Below are 14,676 nucleotides of genomic sequence, written 5' to 3' on the forward strand. Positions count from 1 at the left end.
GAAGGTTTCAGTTCATCTGGTCAAGGGGAATAAATATGGGGATTGGCTGTCACTTGGGGTTGGAAAAGAGAGCACACTGTTGGCAAGCTGTCTTCTACACACGGTGTTCCGGTAACCTTCAATTAAAACCCCGCCCCTGCACTGCCAAAATTGTTACACAAGTCTGCAACTTTCCCAGGCTCTATTGCTAGTTTGCGCGGATGAAACCAGAAATTTTCAGAATCATGTTCCAACCCTAAATAAAGCTCATACGAGTAAATGGTTGGTATACATAAAATGCATATGGTAACTGTGAACAATGGATTCGGGTTCACCTTGGACAATCGAAATCTCGTTTGTTTTCTGGGTTATCGCGATCACTATGGAGATGTTGTACAATATCGAGCTGTCCCCACCATTCGATATTAAGGAGGAGCCCACAAATATGAAGTACCATTGGGAAGAGTTTTGGGGTTCTGCGGGATAGATATTTTGTATAGTCACACCACTCTCGTTTGAACGGTCGTCCTCCTGTTCTGGCGTAATAATCCCAGTGAATTCACACTTTGAACAAAATACCTATCCCGCGATACAGGGATACGCTTATTTCTGCTTGTGCCGGCACGTTCGACAGAAGTCATTGGTTAGTCCAGTGAGTGTGTTTTCGATGTTTCCCTCATTGAATGCGCCACACATGTTAAGATTCTAGCACCGAAAGAGCACAGTGCAAACCAGGTGTTATGAGAGACAGTCTTCCGAAACATGTGCATGCCCATTTGACCTAATCAACTTGCAATAGGTTTTACTGAATTAAAACGGTAAATTTGAATTTGGCGAGTTTATGGTTTATTTTCCTGTTTTCACGCCAAAAATGTTGAATATTTATGAACCTCATTCGGAGTCTCGTGTTAAAAATGCCCGCGGAACTTACTGTGAGGACTTTAACACAGCAATATCTGCTTTTGATGAAACACACACTTTAACCTTGGGATGGATGAACAGACAGTCGGACTCGGATAATTATAACGTGGGACTACGAAACGAAATCAAAAGACTTCCAGTACGGAAGGTAAGCAGTATGAACAATGACCATTATTCATTTTGATCAATCACGGGAATATCACTATTACCACAACTTTTCGATTCTTCATTTTTTTCACCTGCGAGGATTTTATGAAAGGCTCCATGGTATTTTAATAACAAATAGAACCACAATTTTGTTTATATGCACTGCAACAGCGTTTTCGACTGTTTGCTCCATTTGCACTCCGTCTTCGCCTAAGGTGTAACGTTTTTTAAGTACATTCCCTGGCGGCTTACGTGGTCTCTACATGCATCTGATAAGAGTGTTATTGACACAAATCGGTGATACCTAAAGTAGAAAACGAGGTATTTATCATGCAGGTTCAATTTGTATGGGACGAACTAAAGAGAAATTCTTTACGAGTTTGTGGAAATAGCATCAAACCAATCACGGCTTGTATCGCAAATTCATACAAATCTTATCGTCATTTCTCCGCTTGCAAACTGCACCCGTGCAATAAATAATTCGTTTTCGAACGTATAGTTATACAACTTCGTTTTGTAGCTCTTTGGGTGTTACCAATTTGTGTCAAGAACACTTGCAACACATGTACGTATGAACCGTGACACCTTAGGCAAAGACGGCGTACAAGTGGATCAAACACTTAAAAACGCTGTGCCAGTGCGCATAAACCAAGGTAGGAGTAAATCCTACGAAAGCTTTCATTAACTCCCTGCAGGTCACAAAAATGAAAATTCAAAATGTTATGTGATAGTTTTATTCGCCAATGAGAGAATTCCTCTTATAGGCCACTACATAGGTTGTGCGTTTCGTTCGCAATAGGCATTCGCAAATTACATTGATGTCAACTAGGGACTCAGAAGGATCTCTCGTCTATGATATTGTTCATTTATGTCAACCACCCCCTACTATAAACATAAGAGAAGCTTATCATCTGCATGAGTCGATTCAACTTGATCAGCACTGGTGCGAATTTCCTGTGACGATCCAACGAATTCTATGTAATTTATTCAACAACCGCCAACATATGTGCCGCTTTTCTGTGTCAGAAAAATAAACGCAGACCAGATCAAACGCGCCCGACTGCTGGAGTAAAATGACTACATGTAACAACCGAGAATAAAGGGATCTTCTGGAAGAGATTGTGATCCATGGGATTGAATGTTTTTGATGTGCATAAAGGTCCGGGTTACGCTAAGCTTGTAGAAAATGCATGCACGGTATGTGCACAAAAATTTGTTTAAAAATATGTCCGAAGAATAAAAGTGAATAAATACAGGCTTATTAAACCGAAACAGGTCAGCAAAAATGAATACTAACATTCCATTTTTTGGGGTGGGGGGAAGTGAAACTTCGTTAGCCGTAAAGGGAGCTGTTTACGTGTTTAATGGAACTGCAACATTTAAGCGTTTCTTGCAGGTAATATTCCGATGCTAGAAACCCGCGATATGATATAAAATTTGGTGCTGAGTAACCCTCCTGAAAATTTACAAGATTGATCTTGTGTTACTGGGAAATGTCACTGAACAGTCAGTGTGGCTAATGCATCCGATGTCAAATTAATGGCTTTTATTCATCTACTATTGTTGTTGACGCCAAAAACTGAACGGCACTGGCTTATCATAAGCTGCTAAAAACAAAAGCTAGGAAGATTTCAGGTGGGACAAGAGAAAAATCGAGCCTTGAATCTGTTTGCTTATAGCCACTACGTCGAATCTAACAGAGTACTTCAAAGAAATCAGGCCAAGAAATCTCGAAAATATTATTAAACTTTTACATGGATTTATTAAGAACAAAGTATAAGCACCAGAGAACTGTGGAAAATTTACGAAACGTGTTCATTAGTCATAACATATAACGTATCTATGTAGTTCGTTGTGATCCATGTTCTCTCGGAGGGGAAATGCTGATCGTGCATAGTCTCCATTGGCATACCAACTATTTCGGTACCCAAGAATATGTGCCTAAGAAGTGTCGCTTAATTTAGCCTCAGCAACCCTGTGCATCATCAACAAACCTTTTTTTTCAATGACGGTAGGTTTAATCTGGCCGGTCATCCTTAGGGTAACGGGACAACGATAGGCTAGGTTACTCGCAAACCCACCGCTTACTATCAGCGATGGATTTGACTTCTCTGGTACTTCTGACACAAGCACTATTTTGTTATTGAATTTTGTTTTAGTATTCTACTTTTAGAAGTCTTTTATAGAACACTGTTCGTTCAAGGGTTCATCCTGTTTATAGCAAGCCAAAATAAAAATATTGTTGCAGAAGTTTTGTCAAGGATAATTTAACTCAAATAAGACCATCTAAGTGGATAGTGTAAACATTTGTTATAACACCTTTACACATCAGTCTATTGGTATTATATCACCAATACTATCCGGTAACATATAGGGAGTGTGATTTTTGTCGACTAAATGGAAAAATAAGAGTGGCCTTACGGGCATGTAAATTTTGCACACATTTTTACACTTTAACAATAAATTTTTAATATTATGTTTTCAGTCTGACTGAAGTCATTTTGCCCGTTTAATGTGTCAAGCTGGGTTCAAAACAAGAACCAAGTTTTGGGTTTTACATCAAACAGAAGGACTAAAAAATCGCAAATTCGACGTCCTAATACATGTTCGGAGTAACAAAATCACAGACCGCAAAACGTTACCTCAAGTTATCTGCGAGAAAACTCCCAGAAGCGTCACGGCTTAGGCTGGGTCATACAAAACTGGAGGGATCTTGGATTTCGGCACTATTTCAGCAGAAGCCTTCCAAACTTTCTTCAGATCACTGTGTATCCAAAACATAAAAATTCAGGCTTGGCTTACTTTTAAGAGACACTCCAGTACCTATTGTTTTGCAAAACATAGACGATTTTAATGAAACAGATTTTAGAGTCTGTGGTCAAGCATCTCTTCATAAAGTTTTTCCAAAAACTGCCACATCTCCCGGAACAAGTTTTTCTACCTTTTGTGCCTTGGATTATTTAGCTAGTTGCTGAGACTTAAAGGTACTCTTTCCTTAATCGGGGTGGCGGTTAAACTAGAATGTAGACGCTCTTTTTCCTTCTCCAAAAACGTTAAAGTGAAAGCATATAAAAAGTTTTACGAATCCCTTTCAATAGCTAGACCATTTATAACTCATTCCGCTTCCACATAATCTTTTGAGTTTTCCAAAGTCTAAAAAACTTCTATTCCGTCTTTTATTCTGTCAATAAATGGACAATCATTTTAGCACTAGTTTTGGTAGGCAAATAATGTTTTTTCTTGAGTTTGCTACGTCCAGACAAATAGAACAGGGAGTAGAGCCAGTGGAATTTTCATCGCTGACCTTAGTGAAACAACAATTGGGCCAAAAACTTGCTGTCGTGAAAAACGTGTTCCACCAAGTGATATAGGAGCTTCAACACCATTAAAAGGCAGATTTTGTTTACAAAAATGTTCGTCCGTTAGTTTGAAGCTCATTGCAGGCTACTTTCATATTCTTTCATCCATTTTACCTTACAGCGTTTTTATTCTTGCAGTAATCGAATCGGCCATTTTTCATGTATTTTGCAAGTGATACTGTAGTTGTTGTCTTTTTCCACCTTTTTGGAGAATTGCCTAATCAACAAACAACTAGAGACATTTAGTGCGTGTAAATATATTCAATGGCGTGGCTGGCTTGTGTAAGCTATACTTCACGCGATTATCTCCATTAGAAATGCCAAACTCGGAGAAGATAATATTAGTCAGAAAAAAGAATTTAGTACTGTCTTTTCATCCATTGCTTCTATCCGACACCAAGTACATAGGATCCAGGGCATTACGCACACTAAGTTATAAAGCCCTTTGGAGAACCCTAATCAGCACAAGCTTGCTAAATTACCCTATTGCACCCAGCCAGCCATATTGGAAATTTGAGTTGTGTGTATCTACGCAAGTTCGTGGGTCGATTTCGCTGCCTTGGTCTGATTTTCTCAACAATACAGAGCATACAGACATCAAGATCTTCATAAGACTAGTTGCTGCATTCACGGTAAAGAAGTAACAAGGTTCATTCTTCACTCATTTACATACGAAAGGTTGCATGCTAACTTCAGTCTCCTAGCCAATCGCACTGGAACACACAAATCTTCCCAATGCCACGAGCACAGAAGACGTTCGTGGGCACACAGTAAACCTCGCAAATTTACAAACTTTGGTTACAGACTCCGTTTCCTTTGTTTTAGACAGTTTCTTACCCATGACACTTGCTCTGCTAGCTGAAGTAATGCCACCAAACGACAACAAATCTATCACTTCCAAAACGTCTATCTTAGGATGAAGAATCTTCTAGTTAAATTCCACGTGGAGTGGAGTGCTCAAGAATGTGAGAAAATATGAATAGCATTTCAATTGTACAATACAGTTGATGGATCTAGTGTAGATGTCAGAATGTGCACAAAGTGTCCACAATGCACCAGTGTACAGACCGTACTTTCACCTTTAACCTTAGTGGTCCTGAAAAGATGGTGCACAGTATGAGTGTGCAAAACTATTTTTACCCAATCTTCGGCAACAAAATTTCAGTTGCAGCCACATTCTACTTTAGTAAGGGTGGTGATAATATATTTTATTATAAAAGGCTATGATGATTCTAAATTCAGATACAATGAACACAAAATTAGCGACTGATTCTGCACCATTTTTTAACCTTTTATAAGAAGACTCCAATTTCAGCTGCCACAAATAGTTTATCTTTTCGCATGTAAAGCAGCATTAAATGTGCAGGCTCCTCATTATAATTTTGTCTTTTTCTGTAAAAACTGTAAGTTTGAAAACATCAAACTTTCATTAAGCTGCTGGCCCATTTTTTGCACGACATTAGCTTCGTTAAGGGATGTACCTTAACCATGGATCTATCTTTCTGGGTACTGCTGAAATGATGAAAAGCTGTACAACGCTAGAGGAATGCAAAAAAGTTTCCCACTATACTTGATCAAGAACTGACACTTTCCGCTTAGAAGAATTCCGGATATGTCTTTGATTTTCAAGCACTGTACTCGAGAATGTCGTCACCACTTAATCACATGAGTCACACGCTACCTAATCTGAAGCACTTCACTGTGCAAACTTCCCCAAACGGTTCGGGATTCTTTTCCGTGTTTAGTTTGATGGTAACCAGCTAATAGCCTCCATCGTTGTACTGCCAACACACCGCTTACGGGTGACTGAGTAAGTAAGACCTATTATTCAGAAGCATGCTACTTATAACCTTTTCGACTGGAACATAAACGCATGACCAACAATAACCTTAATAATGGAGAAGAAAATTTTGGTGCAATTTCCTGCCATTAGCTGCAAAAATGTCTACAACAATTTCTTCGTGTGGTGGGAGCTAACGGAAAACACACACAAAGTTTTTAGCACGGAAAAACAAAATTTTTATAAGACTATATCGGTGATCAGGTGTACGAGTACAAACTTGTTTGATAAGCCATTATTGGTTGTAAGATTCCAACTTTCGTCGTCCCAAGCTTTGTACTGTTTGCACACTTATTAGCTAGTCCTTATTATCTGCGGTTATTTAACTGCACTGATTAGATAGTTTGGTCTAGTTTCATCTAATAGGCTTTAAAGCAACTTTTCATTTAGAAATTTAATACGATTTTACCACTTATTTATAATTTTCTGATAAGTTCATACCGTTTCTTCCCTGACAAGAGCAAGTCAACCAGATTTTTCAAACCGATGGAGTAAGAACAACGTCTAGGACACAACTTGGCTGTCACTGAAAAGGTTGCATTGAGTAGTTAGGTAAATAATTCAAATGACACGTATAAGTTTTGTGAAGCAAGTAACTGTGATCTGCAGCATCCTCTTGAATGCACCCGGAGAATGAAAGTGAAAACAGTGACTTTCTAGCCACCATAAAACTCCTTTGCGCTCATCCTCCTCTATGTGGTATTGACGGCAGTTGTTTACTGACAACCGGTAGGCTTGGTAGGCTTACCTGACACATGGCTTCTGCAGTTGCAAGCCCTACGGATGTTGCAAATAACCTATCTCACTAGCGGTAACACTGTAAGCTTCCAACCGGGCTAAACAGCTAGTGCTTGTTTATCGTTGTCTTTTTGTGGGTTTTGAACAAGATACACAGTCAGTACCACCGATAGTGCCAGAGCGTGGTTACTTTATTAACGGAGCTATTGACCGTTTACTATGTTACATAAGAGTGATTGTCTTGCATAATGCTCACTGATAACTTCAACTTACTTATTACAAGGGGCATGACGCGCCGCTAATAACTATTTACACACCGATGCTCATGATGAGAACAGGGGCAGTGAGGATGTTGAAGAAACTGTAGAGCTAATGTGAAAATGTGATAGCCTTGGCAACGTTTAACTGAAGATTCCCCGCCACACCTTTAACGGAGCTGTTTAGAGCTGTTGCTCTTCATCCTTATCTATAAAGGAAATACACGCTATATGTCCACAGTGACACTAGTGATGCAGAACTTCGGTCGTATAGACACAGAACATCATTTAGCGTACTTTTAGGGACAATTCTGACACAAAACACCACCATGCATCCTTTGAGTAACTTTTTGGTTCACTTTGAATCTAAATCTGATCAGGATGAGAACTTTTCACCTTCAACTGGCTCGTTAAAGTTGTGACCATCCAGTTCACCATTCGGATGGACAATGAATATTTGTGCAAAAAACGACCATTTAGATGAGGAACAACCTACGTGTTATGTTTCTCTCGCGGTAACGGTGCGAAATAAAGTTCTGAAAAATGCGCTCGCCCAACCGAGTATTTGGGGGTTGAAGGGAAATTAACCGGTCTGAAAGTGACACTAGACACTCAATAAAACCCTATCTTTGCAAAGTGGTAGATTCCACCCTTGGTCTAGCATTAGGTTTACAGATTTCAAAAGACAGGCGGTCTGGACTATATTGCAAGTTGGGAAAAAATCATACTACCCAACTCGAATAAACACTACATCAGCGGTTACTAACATAACTGTGACTAAGGTAGAACTACATTTATGTCCCCAGTTGTTCCTCATCGGATTTTATGGGTGGACTGGCCCAAGTAGCACATTAAATAACACTGCTGAAATTCCTTTAAATCAACTAACCCAAATGCTGTCAACGAGTTGTTTCGTCGTAAACACAAAGGATGCTATTTAACGTTACTGTTTAGATGGAAATAAGCGATTGAAAGGTTTACTTCCGACCTATGATGACACGCAGCGCTAATCAATTCTGCTCGGGTAATACTTTCAATAACATGAATTAAGTAGGTTTGCTCACCTTCCTGAGAAAAATAACCGCTTAAAATATATCTTTTTAAAATGTCATAGATTAGGACGATATACAGATTTAAATAAACTGATTCTCAGACCAACTAAATGCAAATTAATACTGACGACTAGAATGTCATAGAAGGGTGGCCGTTGCACTTATGTTACTTTGACTAGAAGTGAACAAATAATGAACCGGATAAGAGTCCAGCTTAAAACAAAGTACTAATTTTATTAGCCGCAGAGATTTACAACCTTGTGTGATATGAGTTCCCGTTTTGTTTAAAGACGGGAAGAACAAAAGTCTCAATGATGATCCGCATGGAAGTGCAACACACATTCTTTTGAAGACTCGACAGAGGGTCCGCATGGATCAATAAGGTAGAACATAAGAGTCTTTATGATTTAGGACAGGGTGTGTGAAGCAAATTCATGCGGGATTGACTGTGATGTGAGCAGAGGTGGTTTCAGTAAAACAAGGAGATGAAAGCACTCTATAAGATGGTGAGCGCACTAACTTCGAAGGTATGGAAACCTTAAATCTACATTCTACAAAGTAATGAGTACAGTTTTCAGGAAGTAAACTGGAATTTAGTTTCTTACCTTCATGAAAAGCATGGAATTCACGCCATAGAAACTTTATAAAAAAATGTGTCGGGGTTTCAGCTATTTTTGGTGGCTTCCAAGTTTTCTCCACGACAGAAGTGTGAGCTGAAAGAGTGCCACGGCAACTTCAGACGAGGTGACATTTATGTCACGTCGAAATTTTCTGGAAATCGTCAAATAAATGCCAAGTTTTCAGTCATCTAGACCTCGCCAATCACAAGTGGGCACAAAGATTTACTCTAAGAATCTGATAAAAGCCTATGGAACAACTTCGTTGGATTAATTTCTTGGATGACTTAGTAAAGTAAATCACGTTAATGATTATCACAAAGTCGACTGAACAGTTTGTGCAGTAAGTTTAAGGACGATGTTTCTATTAACCGGTTCACGGGCCTAATGGGATATCATAATATACTGAGCCCCCAAAAATAAAAGAGCTTTGATAAGATATGAATCAGCTCTTCGCATTTTGCAAATAAATTGAAGAAGTCGAGCTTCTAAATCTTGCTTTTACCTTGCAACTGAAGTTAACTCATACTGAAAAGCTTGGCAACAATGCACTGCTGTCTACTATCATTTGCTGGATAGTGGTCGTGCATGTTACACTGTTTTCTCTGGTGAATCCGGTTAGAAATGAGTATTTCTCGCATAAAATTACAGGTAGCCGGTCAGCGCACAATCAGAGGATCATGTTTTAGATGGAATACTCTACTCATATGATTTCTAGAAACTCTTCGACACCCCACGAGCGGCTTATCCCTTCTGGGTACTCATCAAGTAGGCGCAATCCTCAAGTTTTCGTTGACTTTACGTTCTGCTTGAACCCAAATTGCACAAAATTGGTAAGATACAAAGTAAGATGGCCTGGTATAACACATTCAGTTGTTTAGGAAAATCGTAAACGAGAAATTCAGCTGGGTTAATGAGAGCCACCCGGAAAAACCAAACTGGTATGCAAATGAGTGCATTTCTCTAGAAATGTTTTAAACTATTGATTTCCATTACTATCAAAAAGCAATACATCTCACGGGTCACCTGAGTCTTCCCACGAGAAGTAGTCACCTGAGGAACCGGTTGTTACCAGGTCACATGCCGTGATCAGTAGTATTGAGTGTTGAGAACTGATGTATCCCATCTAAGTTTACCCTATTCTCACTGAAGACCAGCTAACCGACCGTGTCCAACTTCTATCCAAAAATTTGTCTGCTTGAATCGTCTTCGAGACTCCAAGACCGACAAGGATACGGCTGTCCATCGCTTCTCGAGTCCTAGCTGGAATTGAAGTGATGAATTCATATTCTAGCGTGCGTTTTAATTTAGCTCGAAGCACAGAGCGCTACAGATCTAAGTCGTTTCTGGTCCATTACACAGGGAACCAAATCTCGAATGGGTACTTTTTGCAAAAATCCATCCAAAGTGGCCAGACGTCTACATACGTTTCATTTTTAGCTCCCCTTTTGAGAAAACATGTATATTCTGCCCGTTCGCAGGATTGCAATCGGGTAAAAATTCATCAAATTAGCATAATTTACGGGTACAAACACTGGCATAGACGTGATTTCCTGGGGAATTTTATCCCGACAGGTAGAAGTATTTATTCCCTGTTTCTTCAGGTGTGCTTTTAGTATGCAAGCATGCACAAATGAGTTAGTCTTAAATATACAAAAGAGTTGATGGTGACTGAGTATAAATGAGATTACCAGAATCTGTATTTGTAGGGAGTTGTCCGGACTGAATCACTGGCAATTTTTAACAAGAAGCCATGGAAACACAAGCGCACCTGCTGCCCCGATGAACAACGAGATCTCTCCCATCTGTTAACGTAGGGTAGACGATATCGAAATAAGAGAACTTCGCCGCATGTTCCTCTCTTCTGAATGAATGGAATATAGCTAGAGGCAATTCGCAAATAGCGTCCAACTGGGGCTCAAACAAAGCGAAGCAAATTTTACAAAATAAAAAAGACTATACAATTCGGGGAACGAGCTCGAACAACAACAACAGTGGTCTTCGGCATAATTTATTTGAAACTCTTGCCGAAAATGGTAAAACTACGCTCTATAGCAACTTCTAAAGTAAAAAAAACCACGACTTATTTACTGTGCCTCATAACTAAACACGAGATAATTCCCAAACACACAGCAATTGGTACGGCTGTTTTACGGAGACAATACTGTATAGTTGGATGATTAAGCTACATTTTAAATAAATGCACTTACTCAGAAAAGGAAACTCGCGTTCGTATAACACACCCAAGTGAATGGTATTTACGATCACTTGCTTTTCCGATAAACGAACGTACTTGGATGACTTTCCTCTACAATGATCATTCCGTAGTAAAACACCTTTTACGGAGGTATTTATGGTAAATATGATGGGGTCTTACAATCAGTTTGAGTAAATGGATAGAAGAATTGTCCAGTTTGAGTGAGTGCAAAGTTGTTTCATCATCGAAGCAATCTGGCAAGTTTTATAGATTCTTTATTAGTTTTTTCGACTTTCAGACAAGTTGTTTTAACACCCGACGCTACGACTAGCGATGCTCAAACACTGCTGCAAGATAGCTCAGTCAGTATTCTTCGACTGTTTTCTTGTGAATCATGAGAGGAAGACGGCCATTCTTCAGGACTAATATCATCTACAAATTTACACTAAAAGTGAAATTTTTGACCATCGTATTAACATTCTCCAGCAATTCTGTCTGTGACACCTACACTGCCTTCATTCGAGTTCCAAAAAAAAATTTTCACAACCATCTACCAAGTGTGCACACTCTAGACAGTGAGCTGACTTGTTGGTTTGTTACTTGGGCGATTCTGCCTTAAAAAGAGGGTGGAAACTCTGTATAACTGAGTTTCCTCCAAAGTTAGACGGAGGCTTCGATTCATCAAAAGTGTGTAGCATGGTTTTAAAGTCATTTACTTTCCCTGGTTCTATTGGCTGCCGTTCAAAATGGAAGATTCACATTTTCAAAGCGTTCAAAACCTTCCAATAAACGAATGTCAGGAGAACTTCAAAAAGTGTCACGGCGTGAATCGGCGTGAATGGATTCTAAATGCAAAAACCAACACAACTTGGCGCATAAGGCGTTCCGCATTATTTGTAGATTATGCAGCAAGTTTGTCCACCACATATCCAAACTTTTCTCCTCAGTCCTTGCGGAGACGCGCAGAGCCTGCTCCAAATGCGTACATCATTCGCCATCATGTCAAGCGTTTATTGTGGGTTTATTTCCATATCTCTACATTGGACAGCTTGCCAATCAGGTTTTGGAAGGGTGGGTACGCTTATCGTTCGATGAGAAAGTATGGATTGGAGCAATACGGTGTCGAAATTTCATTATTGGAACGTGGTTTACCGTATGAACTGACGGTATGTTTTCACCTGATCCAACTATTTGTGCTCACCTATCACAAAACAGAATCCCAAGTAAGAAACAAGTCATTGTTGTGAATTCAGTAGCGCCTCGAACTTCTCACCACATGTCATGCCAAAAGTAGACACAGCCGTCTGAATCGTCCCGAGTACAAGTCATGCTGAGTATAATCTTCCACTCGGGCCTTCATGAAATATGAATGAGTGGCTACTTTAAGAGCGTTGGTGACTTCGTTGTTTCATTAAACAGTGATTTTTACGGCTCTTGATGCCTTACGCAGAGCGAATGGCAAAAGTTCTTTATCAACATTTCAAAAAGTAACAAATTTTATCGCGACGCATTAAATGTAGTGGTTTCAGGGTTAACCAGTACTCAATTCGGAATGACTGTAGATACGAATAATTATTCTTCTGGTCAAGAAAGACAATGAAACCTCGCAATGAAACCAAAAGCAGCACCGACTGAATTCCGTAACTGCAACGTAGATCAAGTAATATTGTCGGTTGAATTGGCGGGTTTCCCGCCCGCCAAGTGTAGTTAATTATCCAGTGTCTATCGGATTTATTAAATGTCCTTATCAACGCCTCACAAGTTACACCATTTTTTTTAGGATTTTGGAAAGTTTCAACTCAACGTTGTTCATTAATTAAGCCAGCAGCAGTTTTAAAATGTCCTTCCTTGTACTGAAGGGATAGAATCTAGAAAAATGCATGAATTTCTGCACACTAAATTTACCTAGTGGATGGTAAGCGCTAGCTAAATTGGTACCTCTCCCCAGTGTTCCGTGGCGCAAGAGGGCTTAGACCTATAAAAACTTCCTGAGTAACGCCCATGCGCTTGGATGACTATACTTACAAATATCCCTAGTACCTTCCAGATGATGCAAAGCTGTGCCTTACACCGTTGTTTTTATTTGGATCAAATATTCCATTGATCGAATTTCCGTGAATCTTAATAAGCCAAATCCTTTTAGACAATTCCAAATATTGGTAAATGATCAGGTGGCTGTTGATCTGTTCACTGAGCTTGGCAATTGATTTGCAAACGTTTCGTCACCATTCGAGGAGACATCTTCAGTGCGCTGTTGGTTGGGTAGTTCCTCTCTTCGTGCCTGCGTTTATATAGTCTACAGAGAGCAGCCTTTGCGCTGTAACCTGGATTCTGATTGGCCCGTTCTTGATCTGTATTGCGTCGTGGTCGGCTTCTCTGTTGGTTTGTGGCGTGCCTCCTATTTTTAGTAGCCTGCTGTTCTATTGATTTCTTCTTTGAGTCCTTGTCCGGCCTCGGGTTCTGTGGTTCTGGATTTCCTTTGTCCTCAGAGGCTGGTAGGCAGGATCAATCTCAATGTGCCTGTTTATTGCTCCACCAGTGGAGTACCACGCCTCCATGAACTCGCGTTCTTTCTTTGTTCTTGCTTGGCCCAGTATTCTGACGTTATTCCAATCGAAATGGTGTCCTTCCCCATCTTCGTGTGCAGAGATGAGAGAGAGTTGGTCATGTCTCTTGGTGGCGAGCTTATGTTCGGTGATTCTGGTTGACAGTTTCCTCCCTGTTTGTCCCACGTAGTGTTTTTCACAATCATTGCATTGAATTTTGTAGATTACATTTGTCTTTTCCATTGCATTAAGTGTCCCCTTTGGTTTTGATAGTACTCTTCGCAGCGTGTCAGTCGGTCTGTGGGCCACTTTTATGGCATGCTGTTGTAATATCCTGGCGGTCATCTCCGAAATGTTTTTGATATATGGTAATGTGATTGTTTTGCTTGTGTTTCTGGTTGTCGCGTTGGTTGAATTGCATTTTCTCAGAGATCTCCAGACGAAATTCCTTGGGTAACCGTTCCTTTGAAACATTCTGTATAGGCGTTTCTCTTCTTTTACTTTAGATTCTACTGTGTTGCAGTGTGTTTCAATTGGCTTCAATAGTGTCCGGATGCAGCTCTGTTTGTGGCAGTTTGGGTGGTTGCTGTGGTAGCTTAGAATTTGATCCGTATGCGTAGCTTTTCTGTAGACTTCTATTTGCATTTGTCCATTTGGTAACCTTGTGACGAGGACATCTAAAACCGCCAGCTTGTTGTTGTTTTCTTCTTCCACCGTGAACTTGATGCCATCGGCGACTGTTTATCAATTGGATTGCTCGTTGTAGTTCTCTCTTCTTGGTGATGACAAAGGTATCGTCTACATAACGTGCCCAAGGCTTCGGGTTGATGTCCGGCAACACGGTCCTCTCCAGTTTTTGCATTGCAATCTCGGCGATGAACCCTGAAATTGGGGAACCCATTGGTGCTCCTTTCAATTGTTCGTGGTATTCACCGTTGAATTCGAAGTACGTGGTCAAACAGAGGCTGAGCAATTCACATATGTCTTCCTTCCTTAGAGATCCACTGGGAGGTCCATGACTGT

General features: G+C 40.1%; 2 protein-coding genes across 2 annotated transcripts in view; one reads left to right on the plus strand and one right to left on the minus strand.

Annotated features, from left to right (window-relative positions):
• T265_08089 (hypothetical protein) overlaps window positions 1-11,231 on the minus strand; it is a gene marked incomplete at both ends in the record, with an annotated part of 13,811 nt that extends 2,580 nt beyond the window's left edge. Inside the window, one exon of the mRNA XM_009173788.1 lies at window positions 11,204-11,231. Within this exon, the coding sequence (XP_009172052.1) occupies window positions 11,204-11,231 (28 nt within the window). The remainder of the gene's footprint in view (window positions 1-11,203) is intronic.
• Window positions 821-14,676, plus strand: part of T265_14472 (hypothetical protein) — a gene marked incomplete at both ends in the record, with an annotated part of 38,238 nt that continues 24,382 nt past the window's right edge. Inside the window, one exon of the mRNA XM_009173802.1 lies at window positions 821-1,048. Within this exon, the coding sequence (XP_009172066.1) occupies window positions 821-1,048 (228 nt within the window). The remainder of the gene's footprint in view (window positions 1,049-14,676) is intronic.

This window comes from Opisthorchis viverrini (genome assembly GCF_000715545.1).
Source record: "Opisthorchis viverrini unplaced genomic scaffold opera_v5_199, whole genome shotgun sequence".
NCBI classification, from domain to species: Eukaryota; Metazoa; Platyhelminthes; class Trematoda; order Opisthorchiida; family Opisthorchiidae; genus Opisthorchis; species Opisthorchis viverrini.